The sequence below is a fragment of the Excalfactoria chinensis genome, chromosome 2, assembly GCF_039878825.1.
Source record: "Excalfactoria chinensis isolate bCotChi1 chromosome 2, bCotChi1.hap2, whole genome shotgun sequence".
Lineage (NCBI taxonomy): Eukaryota > Metazoa > Chordata > Aves > Galliformes > Phasianidae > Excalfactoria > Excalfactoria chinensis.
The window spans coordinates 49,680,915-49,701,612 of NC_092826.1; the positions used below are offsets into that span (position 1 = coordinate 49,680,915).

Here is a 20,698-nt window from a genome sequence, read left to right on the forward strand (position 1 = left end):
TTATGCTGTAACAGTAGGTTTTTTTCATCAAACTCTGTGAAAATGGCTGAGTTATTCCGGAAATGAAAGCAAAAGAGAACAGAATTCAGGTCCAAACAGATCCTACTAGTGGGACCTAGAAGAGAATTTTACTGCAGCTGGCACTACTAGCCCCATTTTTAATAAACCTAAATCCTTTGCTATTTTATTACTGGTAACAAACTAAAAACCTTCTCTAGGAGCTGACAAACTGTTTACAGTATTTTAAAAAACAGAAGCTGTCCTCAAGAAGAGGTAAATTGTTTTACTGCTATTATGTTCAGATATGATAAGCTGGACCCTGCTGAGTGAGAGAGAATTTGACAGAAATTATATTTGGATAACTGTTGCTCTGCAACTATTACATTTACAACTGAATTCCCACCACAGTCCTTGCATTGCTCTCACTTTGCAGTTTTCAAGCAACCAGTAAAAGCAGCAAGTAAAGTTTGTGTTGAAGGTTGGAGTTCTTCTGCGAAAACGGACGCATTGTATTCATTGTGTCTGTGGTGTTATAGAAACTACAGGAGCTGACTGCAGTCCAGAAGAATTTTACCTTTCTCCTTTTGATTTACTGGTGAAACAAAACAAAACCTTTCAAGAGGGAGTTTAAAATAATCTACAGTACGTGTGTAGCTGAGACTTCCATAGGTCTAGTGGGCACTAGCTGACTGCACTGGTTTGCAGTTAAAATGGGCTCCACAGTTTTTAAATTGTATTTTAAATACCATTGTCAAGCTAAATGGTGAAGTTATTTTTTCCTTCTGGAAAGTAGCTCTGGAGATAACATTGGGAAGTAGCGACTATAGAATGGAGAGGTTATAAATCCCCCAGTCTACTGTAAATAGTTTAGAGAGGAAACACAGCCAGCACATTCCTAACACAACACAAAAAATGACTTTATTCATACTTCTGCATAATTTTTCAGGTCATGAGGAAGGGCACCGCTCTGCAAGACTAGATTACCTCTCTAAGAGAAGACCAAGAGAAAAATACCATTTTCTTCTGGTCTTCTGTCTTTGGACTACCTGATATTTTCAGGAAGTCAGGAGACTCATCTAATCTCTGTACTCCTCACATACAGGAGGTCTATTGGTGTAGCTGTGCTTACAGATAGCATTTCCATCAGCAACATTACACAGAGATTCCAGCCATCAGGGAGCACAGCAATTATCAAAGAACTCTATTTTACTTTCCCAAATGCTAGCAGGGCAGTACAGGCATACCAACTCTCAAAGAGAAGACCAAGGGAAAAGATAAGTGCTAAACATAAACCATAATAACAATAAAAATATTGAGATCACAAGAACCAAGCAGGTTTTTCAGACAAGTGCCTATCAAAGAACATAGAGATCTTTACCATCCAACCAAAGCTGGGAACATCCTAGATCCTTTCTCCATGAAGAAAATTAACCTCAACAGGGATTTTATCTAGTCAAATGCAAATAGCTATTTTTTTTTTGTCAGAGCTCATGTTTCTATGTTTTGTTTTATTTTTGTTCTATCACATAATTTTCCTCTTTAATAAACCTAAAACTTTGCAACATTTTCACTATTCATCACTGAGGTCCCGAAGAGTATTAAGAAAAAATATGTTCAAATAATTTAGAAGAAATATTCCAGTACAGGTTCTGAATATACAGTCTCTGAATTCACAGTGCCATTCTAATGAAAATACAGAAAAACAGCACTGCAAAGCAGTAGTCAGAGTATTGATAATTCATTAACTACTACAGGGACTAATCAGAGCAATGAAAAGAAGATGAACCTCCAGCCCTGGGAAAGCTTCTCCTGGACTTTAAGTTCCTTTTCTTATCAAACTTCAAATAGATCTCCGTTTAACTGGGGTCCATTGAATTCCCACACGATTAAATTTTTAAGCCAACTGCAGTTACTACACTTGTTTAAGTTAGATCACAACCTCTCATCCCTTGGTTAAAATTTGGAACACCATCTAAATGTCAAAAATCCCATTTCCTCCATACTGAAGAAACAACGTTAAATCAAATTTGTTGTAAAAACATACAATAGAACATAAATTATATTCATATTAAGCATTAAAGTAATGTAAAAATAATAATAATAATAATAATCATTCTTTTTAAGAAAGGGTAAGGAAAAAATTCATAATATTTCAATATTTACCTCCAAAATTGTGTTCCTCCTTGAAGTAGAGCCATCTGGTGGGCATACCTCGTTACTACATACAATTGGACAGCCACCTCCAATTGCTCACTTCGTAGGTGGAACCATGCATTAAGAACCATGCATTAAGAACAACGAGAAAAAAAAACACAACTGTTTATAAAGTTTGTTTCCTTTCAGTTCAGACGCAAATACAAATATGTGTATATGTGCCCATTCATTAGTTTTAAGTTAACATAATCATAGGTAAACAGTAGCATGAAAAAAGTAAGTAGCTTGTTTGGCTTTGTCACCTTAGAAAATGCGTCACCTTAGAAAATGTTGAACATTGTCCCACAGAAGTCTCTCCAAACAGCATTCAGATGAGAAAACTGCATGTTATTGACTTTCTCACTCTAAATTCCTGACAATCCCAGTCCACAGTAATCCAGAAGTAGTGATGATCACTATTCCTTTGGCCAAAAGGATAATAACAGCTAGTAGACAAGCTTCTTGGAGCTCCTCAGTTCAAGAAAGACAGGGAACATCTAGATAGAGTCCAGTGGAGGGATATGAAATGACTGAGGACCCGCAGCATCTCCTTTATGAGAAAAGGCTGAGAGACATAAGACTGTTCAGCCTGAAGGAGACTGAGAGGGAATCTTAAGAATGCTTATAAATATCTCAAAGGCAGGAGTCAGGTGGATGGGGCCAGGCTCTTTTCAGTGGTGCCTGATGACAGAACAAGAGGTAATGGGAACAAACTAGAAGTTCCATTTGAACACGAGAAAAAGCTTCTTTACTGTAGGGTATCAAGGGCGCTGGAACAGGATGCCCAGAAAGGCTATGAAGTCTCCTTCTCTGCAGATATTCAGAACCCACCTAGACAGTTTCCTTTGTGACCACTGCAGTAGTGATGAAATATCCCCTGCTATCAGGCAGCCAGTTTTGCAACAAAGATGCAACTAGGATATCAAATAATTGAGTGTTAAAACTTACAGTGGAAGTAACAGCTAACGGAGTCTTTTGGCAGAGCCAAACTGAAAGAGGAGAGATTTAGATGAGACATCAGGTGGAAATTTTTCACTCCAGAGTGCGGTGAGATGCTGGCAGAGCTTCCCATAGAAGCTGTGGTGCCCCATCCCTGGAAGTGCTTGAGGCCAGGTTGGGCAGCTGAGCTGCTGGAGGCCAGTCCTGCCCATGGCAGGGGTTGGGATTGGGTGCGCTTTGAGGTCCCTTCCGACGTAGGCCATTCTGTGATTCTACAGTTGTAGGATTCTAAGGCATCTATCTGTGCAAATAGCCGGTCAGCATTTGGAAGGGTAGACAAGAACAACATCTACAACGTCTTGTCTTTATTTTATGTTAATGTACGGTGTTTGGGGTTTTTTGGGGGGTGAGCGTTAATGCGTAACTCACTGTTCGCAAAATACATGTTTTATAAGACATTCGTTAGGTTCCTTGACAGGAGCAAGTCTGCCAGGAATGAAATTCTTTTTCCCACATCCAGGTAATGAAAACTATTGCCAGTTTGCTCTCATTTGCTCATTGTAAAGAAGTGTGGAGGTTGCACCTCCCTCCACTTCTTCCTTTGTAATTCATAAAATCATAGAATTACCCAGGTTGGAAAAGACCTTGAAGATCATCAAGTCCAACCGCAGCCTAACTATAGTACCCTAACTCTAACAACCCTCTGCTAAATCATATCCCTGAGTACTACATCCAAATGGCTCTTAAACACATCCAGGGATGACGATTCAACCACCTCTCTGGGGAGCCTATTTCAGTACCTAACCACTCTTTCTGTAAAGAATTTCTTTCTAATATCCAACCTGAACTTGCCCTGGCGCAACTTGAGGCCATTTCCCCTCGTCCTGTCACTTGTCACTAGTGAGAAGAGACCTGCCCCACTCTCACTGTAAGAACCTTTCAGGTTTTTCAGGTATTACAATCACAATTACCTTTCAGGTAATTGTGGCATCTGATACTGATCACGGGGTAAAATGAGGAGACCAAACCAAGGCCTATTGTGACAGGGGTGGCGCAGGTGCCATGCGGTGGACAGGGCAATCAGGATCTGTCCACTTGTCATGAGGGCTGCCTCTGCCTTTACACAGACTGGCACAGCCTGCCCTCCGTGCCCGTGGAGTACTACTGCTGCAAAAGCCAAGCGCTACCCAGTCATCGCCTATTATTTCCCCGAGACACCACATCCAAACTCTTCCTCCCACGGCACTGTTAGTCAGCGTGCGGGTGGCAGAGACAGGCGTGCGTGTGTAGGGAACTGTGTACAAGAGCTGAGAATTGTGTTTCAACTGCGGGCAGGGCAGCACGTCTGTGCGGGGCCTGGGCCGGGCGGGAGTCAGGGGCCGGCTGGCTGTCAGGGGCTCGGGCCCAGGGCCTCGGCCGCCTTCAGGGCACGGCGCGGGACGCCCCTCGGGCGGCTCCAGGGCTTCTCCCGGAGGGGCTCGGGGTGCCGCCGGCGGGAAGCGGCAAGGCGGCCCGGGATGAGGGCAGCGGCCTGCGGTAGACAACGGCCACCTCCCCGCTTACCTCTCCGCCCGCCTGCGCAGGGGGCGAGCGTTTCTCAGCCCGCGCTGCGTGTGCCAGCGTGAGTGTGTGAGCGTGTCGGCGTGAGTGTGCGCGGGCGGGGTGCCCCCGCCCCTCCCCGCCGGCGCCCGGCGCTGCGCGGTGGGCTGGCGCTGGGGTATTTACGGTAAGGTGGACCCGGCGGTGGCAGCTCGGCGTCAGGTGATCGGCGCGGAGGAGCCGCCCGGGGAGGAAAATGCAAGATGGCCCAGCGGGGCCCTGAGGGGCTCCGCGGCGCCCCCTCCCCGCCCGCTCGCGCCCCCCGTCGCCGCCGCCGCCCCGGCGCGTAGGGCCGGCGGGAAGCGCCCAGGCTACAGCCCCGCCGCGCCGCAGCACGTCCCCGGCGGGGGCACCGAGCCATGGGGCTCTGCTACAGCCTGCGCCCGCGGCTCTTCGGCGACGCCGGCGGCGGCGGCTCCATCTCGTCCAGCGCCGGCGCCGCCTCGGAGCCCGAGCCGCCGACCGAGCCGCACGCCGCCCCGCAGCCGCAGCCTCTGGGCGAGGGCGCGCTGCTCCGGCCCGGCGGCAAGCCCGGCGGCGGCGAAGCGGACGGGCCGCCGCTGCTGCTGCAGAACGGCGGCGGCAACGGGGCGGCCCCCGAGCGGCCGTCGCTGCCCAAGGCCGGCGGCCCCGGCGGGGGAAAGGCGGCGCGGCAGCAGCAGACGCAGCACCCGCCGCCGGCCCTGCAGAGACCCTGGGAGAAGCTGCGCCTGGAGGAGCGGGAGGCGGAGAAGGAGGCGAGGAAAGTCAGCAAGAGCATCGACCGGGCGCTCAAGGAGCAGAAGCGGGAGTACAAGCAGACGCACCGCCTGCTGCTACTGGGTACGTGCAGGGCTAGCGGGCAGGTGTCCGGCGGGGCTGCCGCCGCCCCCCTTTGTCTCCCCGCGCCCCTCCGGCCGCCCCCGGCCCTGCCCCGGGCGGTCTCCACCCCCTGTCGCCCTCCTCCTCCTCCTCCCCCTCCTCCTCCTCCCCCGCCGGGTTGCGGTCCTGCCGGGGCGGGCGACTCCTCCCAGGCGGCCGGGCGGGAGGGAGCGGGCGAGAAAAGGGGGGGAAAAATGGCCACGGTGGGACGTGCGCCTGAGGGTTGGGCCTCCCCGGCTGCGGGTGGGGAAGCGGGGTGGCGGGCGCAGCCTCCTCGTGCGGAGGAGCGGGGCGAGGGCTCCGGGGGACGTGGTCGGGTCTGTTCCTCGCACAGTCTTCGCCGCGGGATGCCGGCCCTCAATCTCTGTCTTCGGCTATGGTCCCCGCTTTTCGTCTCCGAGGTGCTACGTGCGGTCTGCTGCTGCGCTGCTCTTTCTAAGCATTAGTTAATGGCCCTCTCCAGAGGCTTTGTACCAGCTGATACATTTACAGTACGAAAACCACAGGGGTATCTCGTACAAGCATCTCATTTCCTGCAGGAAACAGAACAGTCATACTGCAGGGCTCTTTATGGGCTGTGCGAAGGGCTCGTTTGGCCTCTCAACCGCGGCTGTAAATCGCTAATTTCTCGTAGCGTGGAAATACTGATGTCCTCCTGCGTTGGCCTGCCTTCACAAAGTTCTGCCGTGTGGAGTTCTGAGGGGTTATTGGTGTTTATTCCAGATACTGGGTGGGTATCGTATGTCTTTATAAAGCTGTTTCCGTGCTGTTGGATTCCTTTGGTTCCGTTGGTGTGTGAGGGGAGGAAAAGATAAAAAAAAAAATATGGCAGTGCACAAAAGGTGTGAGCAATGTCTGCTGCCAGGACTGTAGTGCTCCAGTTCTGAAAACAAATCCTTGGCTCTATTATTATCCTTCAAATGCCAGCCTGCAGAATACCAGCGCAGCTTGTAAAAGGAAAGAGGAAGAAGATGTAATTCCTGCTCTGTGGAATTAATAATTTTCTTGGTAAAGCCCTCTTCTCGATGCTTGAACTAGTCTGGTATTTATTTTCAAACACCGTATTCCATTTTAAAAGGGGTATATTTAGAGATTTCCCTTTCCATGATGTCGGAAAGTGTGTTGTTGCCAATATGGCTACACGAAGGCAGATGCTGGTGGCCATCCTCCAGAGAGCAGTGGAACAAAGGGATCCTACCACATAGATGCTGCTGTAGTCCACAGCGTGGATGGTTGTCATAGTGAACCTGCGTGGCCAACACCTGTTTAGAAACAATGCAGTTTAACACATACACTGTCTCTACCCTGGCAACCTGAAAGAAACTCAATGCTAATCATACTCTTGCATAGAATTCAACATTAAAATGTGTCCTAACTATAGGATGCTTTCCATCTCCGTGTCACGGAGAGGAAATGCTGGAATATTGTTTCATCCCTAGCAGATCAAGGACTGACGTAAATATCTGGTTTGAGTGTCGGGAGAGCTGCAGGTGCTTTGTTTAGCTATCTGCACAGAATTGGCAACTGCTCTGGAGAAGAAGAAAATGTTTAGGATGGTGGAAGTTTTATTTCTCAGAGAAGTAGCGAACTGAAATCGCACTGCAGAAGAAAATTGTTTTCAGTCTTGACAGGAAGAAGCCTTAGGATGAGCACAAAGTTTCTTTAGAGAAAATAATATTGTCAGCGTGATGTTTCTGTCATTACTGGTGGCAGATGACTTGATCCCTGTCCTCAGGATCTTCCTGGTGGCATGAAACTAGGGACATACCTCTGCTACAGGAAGGAGGAATGATTCACTGAATGTTGAATGTGATTCAACGTGAAGGAAATGCCTAGTAGAGGGGAATGGTGAGTGCAGTGACAGCAGAGCACCAGCACAGGATAAACAAAGTTGAGCAGCAGGGCTGGTGTGGCTTTTGTTTGTTTCTATTTTTAGGCATACCCTTGTAAATAACTGTTTCATTTTGGTTTGTCTTGTTTGTCTTACATTTGAACTGGGGTGAATTTAGAGGATTCATGAGAAATTCTGGAGAAAAATGTGTATATTTTAAGGAGCAACTACTAAATCTCAGAAAGGTATGCAAGGGAAATGCACTGATAATCTCAAGAGTATTTAAATACCTCGTATATCAGAAGGGAAGCCTCTTCTGTCAGTGTTTGAGGATGACCTTTGCGTAAAAGCACGCCAATTCTCCATTTGTTATGTCAAATGAAAACAGTCTGCTTTGCTGTATCCCGTATCAAAAGATTGAGTCTATACAGGCTTTTTCTAGCATACGTTGGTAAATGGCTCTCCAAGAACGCCCTGCTTGACACAGCATCTCCTGCACCCGATTGGTGCTGCTTCACGTGATATTCTGAGCTCCCCCCTGCCTCGTTCAGATGTGTTTTGTCATAAACAGGGATGGCAAGAAGGGGTGTACGGCCAGTCTGGCATCCTCGAGAGAGCTGCCTGCATGCAGAAATGGCTATGTCTGTGTCAGGTTGCTGTGCTGCTGCGCTGGAATAACAGCAGATGAGATTTTCGCGGGGTATCTTTTTCATTTGTTTGTTTTTCCTTTTCTGCATCCAGATGAACTGAGATAAAATGGAAACCCGCTTTCCTCTACAACTGTCCGTTTCTGGTTTAGTGTCTATTTTAAAAAGAGAAGACTGGAAACTTTGAGTTGATTATTATGCACTGTATTATTTGCTTTTTATTTTTCTAAGTGGAAATGCTCATCTGTGCAGAATCCCAGGGACGCTTTCACTAACAAGACAAGGATTTTTCTTAAGCATGCATGCATATTGCACAGCCTTCCAGATCATGGTCAGAGCATCTCAGCTTTTATTTTTGGCTATGGTTTCCATTTGGTCTTCTTTTTCCAGAGAACAACAAATATTCTCCAAGATTGTTTTTACTAGTGATTTCCTGTATAAGCATTACAAATAACTCTATGGAGCCAATTTAAGTTCTTGTTTCCATTCTTGTATTTTAAACTATTGTGGGAGAAAGTGGTATTTGGGGGGGGGGGACCGGCTTTAAACATAGTGCTAGCCCTGGTGGTATAATTAAGGCTTATGTAATGTTCAAGTAGGCCATAGATGGAAGTCACTTTTTCCTGGATGGTTGTCCTCCAGCAACTTCTGGCTCTTGTTGTTTCCCTTTCTCCAGAGTCTCAGTTGCTGCCCTGATGATTTTCTCAGACAGAACCCATTCTTTTGCACTTCCTATCTAAACTGAAACTGAAAGTGCTGTGAGTAAAAGCTTTTCTTTTCAACAGAAACCAGAAGTAATGGTAGAGGTTGAAGAAAATGAGCATCTCCTTTTTTTTTTTTTTATTCATTTTCCAAAGTATCACAGTCTTTCACACAGTATTTAAGTATTAAGACTTGATAGTGAAATTTAATGTTTCATTGCGTTTATGTGCAAAAGTGTATAAAACATACAAAGAAGCATAGCCCCCATGAAATCGTGGAAATCAAACATAGAGGAGCCATGTCAAACTGGAGGGGGTCCTAAGCAGCAGATTCATCGAAGGTCAGATGTGTATAACATAACGCCACAGTGCAGCATTACTCTTCCTTGTGATCAGATACCTTCCATTCACTGTTGGCAGAGCTGAACTGTGAAACCGTGTTGTGGGAAGGATGCTTTTAGACTTAAGTTGCTGTTTAAGTCTAATGTGTGAGCAGACCCTCAAGCACAATCTCCAAAATAACTTTTGAAATTAAAGTCAATAAATCTTTTTTATTATTATTATTAAAAAATAGCTTTAATTCAAACTTTTAACTGCAACTCACGTTTATTGATTAATACCAGAACTTAGTTGAGCTTGATGTGCCAAGATGCTTCCTCTGTGCTTGGTGTGTTTCTCTGTTTCCACCAGAGGTTATGCCTGTCCCAGTCTGTAATTGCACTGTGCGCTATTGCTTTGCATCCCATGTACATCTGTCTTGTCCTAGCAAAAAAAAAGCTCATTGATTTGTGTGGTTAGACTTAGGATCCCTACAGCCTGAAGTAATGGATATGTAATTGGCAGGAACAGATATTTTCAGGACTTTGAGAAAATGCGCTGCAAGTACTGACCAATCTAATAAAGCAGATGGATTTTGTAATTCCTAATCCTCTGCATAATTTGCATGCAAAACCCCTTTCTTGTTTGGTTCCACGTTTTGCAGCTGTTGCATGAGGACAGCTCTGCTGCTGATATTGCCCAAGACCAACTTACAGTGATAGTCAGCCGCTGGGCACTGTTGCTCTGGGCAGTCCATGGGAGTTTGTTGTGACATTAAGTCTTTCCTAAGTAATCTGGGCTAATATCTTTTGTCCTTTGAAATTCCTGCTGCAGTTGGTAACTTCTAGGACTAGAGGGAATGTCCTCAAGTTGCACCAGGGGAGATTCAGGCTGGGCGTTAGGAAATAATACTTCACCAAGAGAGTGGTCAGGCAGTGGAATGTGCTGCCCGGGGAGGTGGTGGAGTTACTGACCCTGTAACTGTTGAAGGAACATTTGGACATTGTGTTGAAGGACATGGTTTAATGAGAACTATTGGTGATGGGTGGACGATTGAACTGGGTGATCTTGTAGGTTATTTCCAACCTTGGTGATTTTATGAATCTATGATTCTCTGCTATGGGTTGACAGGAGAGGAGCACCTCTCCTGTCAAGGAAGGTTGAGGGAACTGAACTTGTTTCTCTTAGAGAAGGCTCTGGGGAGGATTCACTGTGATTTTCCAGTACTTGAGGAGAGCCTATAAAGAGGAAGGAGACTGACTTTTTACATGGCCTAATAATGGTAGGACAAAAGGAAATGGCTTTAAACTAAAAGAGGAGAAGTTTAGGCTCTTTACTCAGAGAGTAATGAGGCACTGGTGCAGGCTTCACAGAGAAGCTGTGGATTCCCCACCGTTGGCTAGGTCAGATGGGGCTCTGAGCATCTCCCATCTAGTGGGTGGTGATGCTGCCCACATCAGGGGGGCTTGAAAGTAGATAATATTTAAGGTCCCTTCCAGCCTAAGCCGTAGTATGTAATTTTGACCAGTGCACATGCCACCAACTGGCAGAGGATTTAATGGTGCAAGGAATGTTTTGAGGTCTCAGAGCTGTTGTTTGCCCCCAGCAGAAGGGGTAGAAACTTCTGAATGATCATTTTGCTTGGGGAAACTCTTAACTTGTACGTCTCAAGTGTTTCCCTGAATTCTGTGTATTTTGAATGTGTTGTGTTATTTTTAACATCTACTTTAAGAAAAGAGTATTATTATGCAATTCATGGGCTGAACAAAATGGAGCCCAGAACAGATCTTATTCAGCCAATTGAGTAGGATCATGGTCTAAAAGAAATCTAAAGCTGCCTTTCCTCTGAAGATGCACATCTATTTTTTTTTTAAAGATGGAAAATGGATTTCCGTAGTTATTATTTACAGTATTTTTATTAAAAATATTTTTCATAAATGGTTGAAATCATTTTGCTGTTTTCAAGATTTATGGCCTTGGGTGGCTCTTCAACTCTGTGAAGTATTGGCTCTGCTGCAATAATCAACATCTTCAATTTTATGGGCAGCAGCTTTGTCTTACTGTTCTGTTGCTTATAACTGTCTGACATAACTGGTTTTAAATACTTTGTATGTTTTCTTTTATTGATTTATGGTACTACTAGTCATAAATCTGGGAATTTGGTTTTTAATACCCAGGCGTGCAAGGTCTGGAAAAAATGCAGCCTCGTACCTGACCTGCACACATCATGTTTGGGCCTCTTTCAAAAGCAGATGAGCATGTTTGGGATATTGCCCAGCAGCATTCACTGTTTTCCCTTTTGCACCGTATGGCTGTACATCAGCTCGTCTCGTCAGTTTATCTGCATGCAAATATGGAATAGTAGTTTAAGGGCTTAAATCCTTGCTGGGTGAGCTGTATTGAGAAGGAAGGGTGTGCTGTTTGGAGCTGGAATAAATAAAAACTGATAGGAAAAGATTTATTTTTTGTGTTCACGTGCAGGGGATCCAAAAATCCAAGTAAAATCCTGTCGCTTAATGTTTATAACATAAGGCATGACATCAGTCAGCCATAGTAGAAGATCTTAACTGGTCGATATCTTTGAAGCCAAACTTTAATTGCTTCCTCATGATCTGGTATTCTCCTTTCGTTTGTTTTTAAAGTCTAAATTTAAGAATTGTAGATTCGACTTATGCTTAAAGTAATGTTAAATTTCAAGAAAAATAAATGATTCTTTCTGAAATACCAATACTGTAGTAAGTCAAGTCCAGGTCATCTTTTAATATTACAGAATTTATCTTCAACATTATTCTAGCCAAGAATTTGCATCATGTGGGAACAGTGTGCGTTTTCAAATGTATAAAACTGTTTAAAAGTAGAGAGCAGGTGCTGGATTGTTTTGGTTGTTGTTGTTGTTAGTTTTTCTGTTTGTTTAGTTGCTGGCTTGGTTTTTCAACACTTAAAATAACTAGAAATGAAAAGTCTTCACTTTCAATAGGCAATAGCATTTTGACAGTGTCTTCAAGAAAGCTGCGTTCCTATAAAGGGCAACAGGGAAGCTCTTCTCAGCCATCGAGTCCAGCTCATTTTCTAGTTGGTCTTCAGAAGTGCAGCAAAGGGAAGCCTTCCCTCTGTGATTTGACTTAGTACATATAATGGCGTTACAAAGCAAGATGGAAAATATCTGTAACAACAATCTGACAGTAAATTGAGTCCCCATTCTCTGCTGCTATCACTTTTCCAGCCCCTCTTCCTTACTTATTTGAGAAATGCATACTTTTCGATACATGTAATGTAACCTGTATTTAATTTCTGTCATGTGAATTAAAACGGGTAGAAACAGTTTTATTTTTCCATTATGAAGAACAAAGAGTAGGTTATACTGCCAAAAGAGTGGGTGATCATGGATCTGTATTCCTCTGTGCAAGTATAATTTGTATTAAGAAACTTAATCTTTTATTGAAAACTGTGATGAATGTTGCTGGAGGCATTACCAACTCTGTTATGCTACAGTTTTCTTAATTATAGAGAATTAGTCATTCTGGATCTTAAAGCAAATGCGGAATGCACCGCATGCTGTTACACAGTGCCTTCCTAATAGTGATCACCTTTATTTTCTTGAATGCCTCACGTGGAGGACTAAGCTCAAGCAGAAACAAGTTGCTTTTCTTTTCCCTTGAGTGACAGAGCCCTTTCTTATTTCACACACTTGACTTTATTTCACATTGAATTAGGAATAATTCCCTGTTCCAGACAATAGTTCTTCATGTACAAGTACAGACACACTGTGCCTGTGTTTGTGCACATGCACAATTACTTTTTCTCGTAAAATATAGTAGTTCGCCATCTGGAGTCTAGGTGAGTAAAGCAAACTACAAGAGTGCATGGTTGGATTTTAGCCTGAGATATGTCATAGATAAAAAGAACAAAGCAAGTCCAATGGATCCTGTAACAAGATTGGCTGCGGTGTTTTGTTGTTATTGTTTTGGTTTCTTTTTTTTCTTTTTTGACTCACCGGACATTTGAATTACAAAGTAGCAAAGTAGACTTCTTCCTGTCTTCTTTCTGCTCTGAGCTTGCTGTACTCATCTAACTCACTTTAGTAAGAGACACAAACAAGATATTGAGGACTTTCAATACTTGCAGCCTCTGCGAAGACAAATTTCTTTATGTTATACAAACACTAAATTTCTGGGTTTAGTGCAGGATGGTATAACTTTCATTTAAAAAAAAAAAAATATATACATATATGCCTATTGAAATAATTGCTTCATAATCTGCTAAGATGGGTTAAGATGTTTTTATAAACATCTATTTTTACCTTTCTAAATGGCAAGACTGTAGAAGACATACACTTGTGTCTTGTAGCATGCCTGTTTTCCCCTGATCATTTAATCACCTAATATTAAGATCTGAACAAAGGAAATAAAAACCCTTGAAGTGTGTGAAACTGGCCTTTCTGCTTCAACTGTGCTCAGGAACTTTGTAGGGTAGTACAAGTGTACTACTGTTCTGTGTGGTGGTCTATAACCATCATGTATAAGCAGCAGGAAAATGGTGTGAAGGATCAGCTATCTAAGGTGACTTTCAGGTCCTTTTGACTATTATCACTGCTGGCTTGTGAAATGCCCACTGCAGAAGATCAGCTGTTCAAACTGTTCTACTTTAAAGGAATAAAAGCATTTCAGTGAAGGAGGGAAAATGAGAATTTCAGGACAATAATTTTTGTGTGGACAGAATAGTTGATCTTCCTTAGATTTAACCTTCCAAATGAAAACCAGAAATCACAAATTATTTAGAGAATTTACGTTTTTATTTTTCTAGAAAACAGCCTTCTTCCATGTAAACTCTGACCACTTTAGATTGTTCAGCAGAATAGATCTTAATGTGCATATTGACACTGGTGGTCTATGTGTGAAGTTGTGTTTGGAGAGGAACACAGGAGCTTTTCACACTAGGAGAAAAACTGGTTAAAAATCTTCATTTAAATAATTGTTAGGTACTGTTCCTTTTCATAAATACACTTGTTATGTGTAAGAATATTCTGAACAGCCTTACACCTGCCGTGATTCTTCAGTGCTCTAAAGGTTCTGGTGTTTCTTTGTTGAAGCTTTACCAGTGGAGGTGGGCTTGATTTTGTGCTTCATGATTTCTTGCTGACTGGGAGCTGTAGCTATCCTTCTGAAGTGTCTTTAAGCTTCAAGGTGCAACCAGCATGAGGCTGTTGGTACAGATTCCATTGTCGTTTCCTTGCTTTTTCTTAATCTACTTAACGTGACATCTGGATTTGTGAGTTTGTCTAGTGTTGCCTTTCCAACTTGATTATCACTGAAATAGTACAAGCTGTATGTTCTTACAAGGGAAAACCATGGCAATATTTATGAAGGTAACATACTCACGTCCGCCTTTGAACTCGAGGCAAGGATGTTGACTTAGCAGAGAGGGGGAGAAAGATGGAAAATGCTTAGAATGGCTTGCTGTGTGCAGAACTTGTTTCTGTCAACAGATGGCTGGCTCCAGATGTAATGTGAACCATGCCTTTGAAGGAAGGAAAACTGGTTCATGAAAAGCTGAAAAAAGAAAAGTTTATTGATACTTGAAGTAGCTCATTATTTAAGGTGGAAGAGTGTTCATTTGAAGAGTAATCCACTCAAATAAAAACAACAACAACAAAAACATTTGGTATTAGCCTCTGTCATCTTAAAAAGGGTTTAAAAGGTCCATCTGCCACAGACTGAAGGTACTTCTTAGCATCTCCACTGAAATTTAAAGCAATATAATAAAAGGTCTGACAGCCACTCAGGTTACTGTAGTACTGAAGGGGCTTGGGTGAGGGACTTGGGGGTGAGGGGGCAACTACCTTTCAGACTGCTTCAGGTTATGTATGGTACCACTCCTAGTGCTCTTGATCCAGCAGTTTCATGAAGTGGAAGTAAGGATGCTCTGAGTGACAATGAGAAGATGTTTCACACTCAGTCAGCTTATGCTAGGAATTACAGAATCATAGAGAGGTTAGGTTTGGAAGGGACCTTAAAGATCACTTAGTTCCAACTGCTCTGCCATGGGAGGGGTTACCAAGAATGAATTTCAGCATCTGGGTCTGCTCAGTTCAAAGCATTTGTCTTAACAGCAGAACTCCTCATCTTATTTTGCCTTGTTTGTCTGAGCAATGGCACTGACTACAAAGGTTCTCCAGCACTGTGAAGGTCCTGCTATATGCAGTTTGGGTGTAGGACAAAACATGCAGTCTTCTCATCTCTAAACAGCATAACATAACTACATTTTACTACACTGACTGCCATTGACATTTAACATAACCTTTTCCTAATGATGATATTTCGCTGTCCATGCTGAAGATGGCTGAAAAAAATATGAGAGTCAGTTTTCTTCTGTGTTATTTGTTTATTTTTCCTTCTTTGTCTTATTATTTAAGTTAAATCTGAAGCTTGTCTGTGTTGCTTTGTGTTTCTTCACAGGTCAAATATTTTTATTTAAAAGTAAGAATTTATGTCACTTTTCTGTGTATTCTGATACTCCTACTGAGGGGGTAATTAGGCAGTTACTTGAACTGGCTGTTTATATGTTGAATTATTCTGTTGTAATCTCACATGAGAAAAATTGATTTGAAGATATTACTGAATTTGCGGTACACGTATGGCATTTTCTGTGTTCAGTTGTTTCTTCACACTCAGTACTGAGGCTAAATTGATAAAGACTTTAGAATTGGTAGCTGCATTGTCAACACGAGTTAAGCAGCCAGATAACTGGAGTAGATATTGGGAATTTATGAATAAGTAGACATGGAAGTCCAGAAGTGACCAGTAAGGTTTTCCCATTGAACTATCTATGTAATCAAATAGTCACTTACTTCCTGATAGTCTCCATGCCTCTAAAAGAATAAGTTGCTTGAATTTGTAGCAAGAAAATTATTGGTTTGCTAATTTTCTTATGAAGTGTTAAAGCAATTGTGTTGTTTGGGGCACTTTTCCCATTCTGAATGGGATCCACACTGTCCTAGAGAGACTACCTACTACCTGTCTCGATTTCTTAGTACACTTCTTTTCTCTTGTTTGTTTGTAATTGAATTTGCTTAACTTTTCCGTTCCTTGAAAGAAGGCAGATAGAAAAGTATTCCTTAAAAGCTAACTGTGCTCTCAGCCTATTGCTCTTATCTGAACTCTCTCTGTTTTTTCAATATCTATGAAATAGACTGTCTTCTAATGGTGTATTGCATTTATTTTCTAGAGGGAGTATTGTTTTTATTTCTGACAATACACAATCAATAAATATCCAAGTCTTTCTGAAATTGGCCTATAAGAATCTGCCCTTGCTACTTCTCCGGATATAACTTTGTAATGGCTCATTAAAGGCTATTATTTGACAGTATCAAGCCTGTTAGAGAGTTACTGTTGCCAACAGCATATCTCCTTCACACATAAATCTTTCTATGAACCTTTGTTATTTGTAGTGGTATATTTAATCATTGTAATTTTACTAAAGCCATAGGGACTTTTCTACTAGTACTGCAACTAGTTTGATTCACAGTTAGTTCTTGAAATTCAGCTAATAGCTGATTCCTGATCCACTTGAAACGTGCTGTATTGGTGTTCTGCAGAATAAATTCAGACGTGTGCTGCTTATTTGTAATTGCAGATGCACTGAGGTGAGCCTTTAACTTGAGCAGATGTGTTATCAGTATCCCTCAAATACTTATTTCTATTGAAGCAAATGACTTGTTTCTTACTGATTCATTGACTTCAAGTGGTAGATATCAGTCCTGTTCTTGTTGGAACATGATTTTTATCAAACTATATGTACTTGGAAAGCTTCCTTTTCTGATGCCCTGAGGTTGTTCCATAGAGTACCTGTAGGCATGGTTAACATTCTTTATATTATCATTTGTGGAGGCTTGCAAGGTATGCTTGGGTCCTTTCTGTAGGGAATTGTTGAGTAAACAACAACATAAATTGAAAAACAGACAAAACACCTGTTTAGATCACCTTGTGAAGCAGGAGGACAAGAATTTGTTTAAAGAATTGGTTGTGTTGACACACGCAGCATTATTTGCTGTTACTGCTTTAAGTTGAAGAACATAACCTGTTATTTCTAGGTTAATGTTTTCATTAAACAGAGAAGCTGGTTATCCAAGACTTGTTCTAGCAGTGATGGTAGCTGGAAGAGCATGGTGCTATTATGATTTCCAGCAAAACAAACTAATTTTATTAACTTGAGAAGATATTTTGGAAACAGCTGTGTTTTGTTCAGTCTGTTCCATCTCTGAGTACAGTCTTGATTTTGGGCGTCCCAATATACTTCCCTCTCCTTTTCTTAAAAGAAGAAACAAGTTTCTTACTTAGTAAACCGGTACTTTCAGCAAGCTGGAAATACCTAAAGATGAAATGCTAAGCCAGTTGATTAGATACTGCTGTGACAGTTTAGAAGAGGGGGATAAAAATACTTCTTAATGCTTTTTGGTTCCTTCTTGTGTTTGTTACATGCCATGGACCAAAAGTGGCTTCTATATCATGTTAGATCTTGCCGGCAGTTCCTTGGAACTTGTTTGAACTCTTGTCTTTCAAATTAACTGAATCTTGTTACTTTTGGTCTGCTTTGTTTATGGCTTGTTTATGAACTGTTCATTCAGGTTTTGAAATCATCTTTGCCATAAGGAGGTCCCACCCAAAATGTAAAGTTCTTAAATCCAAACACTTAGTAGGCTAACAGCTTTGTTTTAGGGTGACCTTTTTGGTGTCCTTGCTTATTTTTGGTAACAAGAAGGTTAGGAAAGAGAATCAGTATCTGTTAAATGCAGAATTTGTTATTTGTGTTATGTCTTAGAAGGCAATGCTTATGATAGTCTCTACTAATATATAGGTATAAAAGATCTCTCTTAGTAGGTATTTTAGTGAATAATTGTCTGAACACACTGAGATATTCTATAACTCATCCTAAATGCCTTGTAACAACTGTCTCAATTCATATTGTACTTGACTACATCCATCATGCTGTTGTTCTAGACAGTCCTTGTCCCCATCCTCACCAGGTGTGTATTTTCTTCAGAGCACTAGGTAGCTTGAAAAGCTTTTTTGACCCCATCCATGGTTGGTAATCTATTTAACATTTCAAAGGATAGCTCCTCCTCTGTCGGTGTTCTGGTAAATAAAGGGCCAGGCCTTCTAGTGTTTTAATTAATTCTCCACACAAGAAGGAGGAAACTTGCATTTTCTCTCAAAAGGGCTTCCAAGATAGATTATGACCAGAAACACTGGAGGAGTAAAAATAGCTTGAATTACAGGAGCATTTCTGTTACTGATTCTGATGTCATAAATGTGTAAATATCTGAAGTTTCAAGTCCATGTGATTTCCATGTATATAAAAGCATACTTACATTGAAAGCAGTGTAAGTCTTACTGGGTTCCAAGAATTCCAGATGTGAACTTAACTCTGCAGTCTCATCAGTCTGGAATTTACTGCTTAAGTTAGAAGGAGCTGAGACCCAGAAGCATGGCAGAAAATACTGTTCATAAACGCCCTTGTCTTTGAATGTCTCATTTATTCATTTTTATTATTTTTTTTCAGTTTTATGGCATATGTCATCAAAAGTGTTTCAGAAGTACTGAGAAATTTAATCTTCCCCAACTTCAGCTGGACTCAAATGATCAACACTGAAGAAGACTTGCAAATACAAGTGTTAAGTTTCATACTTAGCATATATCAGTTCCTCCAAGAAACGTGTTTTTTTGTTGTTGTTGTTGCTTGAATGTTATTTTTGTCACTTTGTACTGGGTTCAGTCCCAGGAAACCCATTTAAGTTATGGTGATAATTCATTAACTTAAAATAGGATTTTTTTCTCTGAGCATTCACTCTGAGACAAAATGCTTAATGCACTATGCAAGCCCTGACTTAATAGCTGCAGGCTGACAAATTTCCTTACATTTAAGAATGGCAGAATTCTTAAAATATTGACAGAAATACTTTATTACTTTTCTTTCCTCTTGTGACTGTAAACAGCTGTTGGTATTTGCCATGAAAAATCCTAGCTGAAAGGCGAAAACAAAAGTCAGTGTGGTTTGAGTCTGACTGTAGTTAATCTGTCAAATATACATGCAAAGATTAGATATTTTCAGCATGAAGGGTGTCTGTTCAAACTCATTTCAAACCTTTGGTATATATAGCTTACATCAGAATGTGTTATGTTGCCTTTTATTACCTGAGTGCACTTCCATCCTGTATTCCTCATAGGCTCATGCCTACCTTACAGTACACACATTGTGGCACAGTGTGGAACAAATAATAGGAACTGAATAAGATGCGTTGACTGCTTGTCAGCTTCATTATTTTTTTTAGTGTGGAATAAGTCTTGCATTATGTATAGAACCTGTTAGTGTCTTGTGAGGTTTTCTAAGTAGTTAAATGTAGATGTGTTCTCCTGCTTTATAGATTTTTAAAAATCTGAATAAGAAGTGGAAAAAGATCAAGCTCCACCTTAATTTCAGTTACTAGTTTAGACATCTAAAGCCTCTTCTATTTGCAAAATTATTTCAGGGAAATGGTACGAAGCTCCAGTGCCTTTTGGTGTCTCAATTACTCTGTTTAATTGAAGTTTTCTAGAATTTCAGAGTACCACTTCTCAAATGGAACTTCTGAAAGGGAGGAACGCTAATGGCAGTGCTGCAGCTCTTCGTAGAACTCCTCTGGTGGCTAAGCATTAGATATAGGAGAACTCAAGTAGGAAGCAACTGAACCTTCTGGTACCATTTTGATGTCCCAGTGCTAGCCTAGTGAGCTTGGCTCCAAGCAAAGTGCTCTGAGCCTAGGCTGACAGACACTTGTATTCCTAGGAGGGAAGACTTTGTCCCTGGCCCTTGCTGCTAAAGCATGATGTGACTGCCTGGGGGGAAAAAAAAAATGACAGCTAGTTCTTGAAGTCTGCAAGCTGATTTACCTCAAGCCAAAGCAGACTAGTAGTTAAAGAACTGGGTGGGATTTTCTTTGTATGGTCACATTCCTTCAGAATACTTACTGCTTTGGTATGCCACTGCTGGTAATAAAATAATTTGGGTGGTGGTGCAAGTTTTTGGTTTGGAGCTTCTGGAAAATTCCTAGGACTGCCATTTTTCCTCTAGCACATATGCAGAACAATAAATATATATATTCATTAATGGTTCTGGGAACAATAGAAGTTATCAAATGTCATCAGGGATATGATAACAATGGAGAGTAAAAATCATTCATTCCTTAATTAGAACAATCCAAGATCCAAATCCTACTCAAAATATTATGCAGTTTTGTCTTAATACTCAAGATCCATGTCTGTTTTGTTGCTTAGGGCTTGCCTTGTATCCGTTCAGTGCCTTAACTAATAAATCCTTTGGGGTCTTATCTAAGCTGAGGTCAGTGTTGGATGAACTATACCAGTAGCTCAGTAATGATTGAACTTAGAACTGATTTCTGACTGTTCTGTCTATTGCTAGAGGCTTTAAAAATGCTAACAACAGCCTGAAGAAAGAACAGAAGGAATATCAGCACTTCAAATTTAGAGATTTGCCCACAAATACAGAAGAGATTTGGCAGAATCTTAAGTCTGCCTGGATCTGTAGCCAAAAGAAGCTGTGACTTGACTGCAAGC

The 20,698-nt window shown here is 41.9% G+C and overlaps 1 protein-coding gene across 1 annotated transcript in view; it reads left to right on the plus strand.

Annotated features, from left to right (window-relative positions):
• Nucleotides 1–4,983: 4,983 nt before the first annotated feature.
• The window catches only part of GNAL (G protein subunit alpha L), a 178,487-nt gene continuing 162,772 nt past the window's right edge, over nucleotides 4,984–20,698 (plus strand). Inside the window, exon 1 of the mRNA XM_072328056.1 lies at nucleotides 4,984–5,553. Within this exon, the coding sequence (XP_072184157.1) occupies nucleotides 5,091–5,553 (463 nt within the window). The 5' untranslated portion in view covers nucleotides 4,984–5,090. The remainder of the gene's footprint in view (nucleotides 5,554–20,698) is intronic.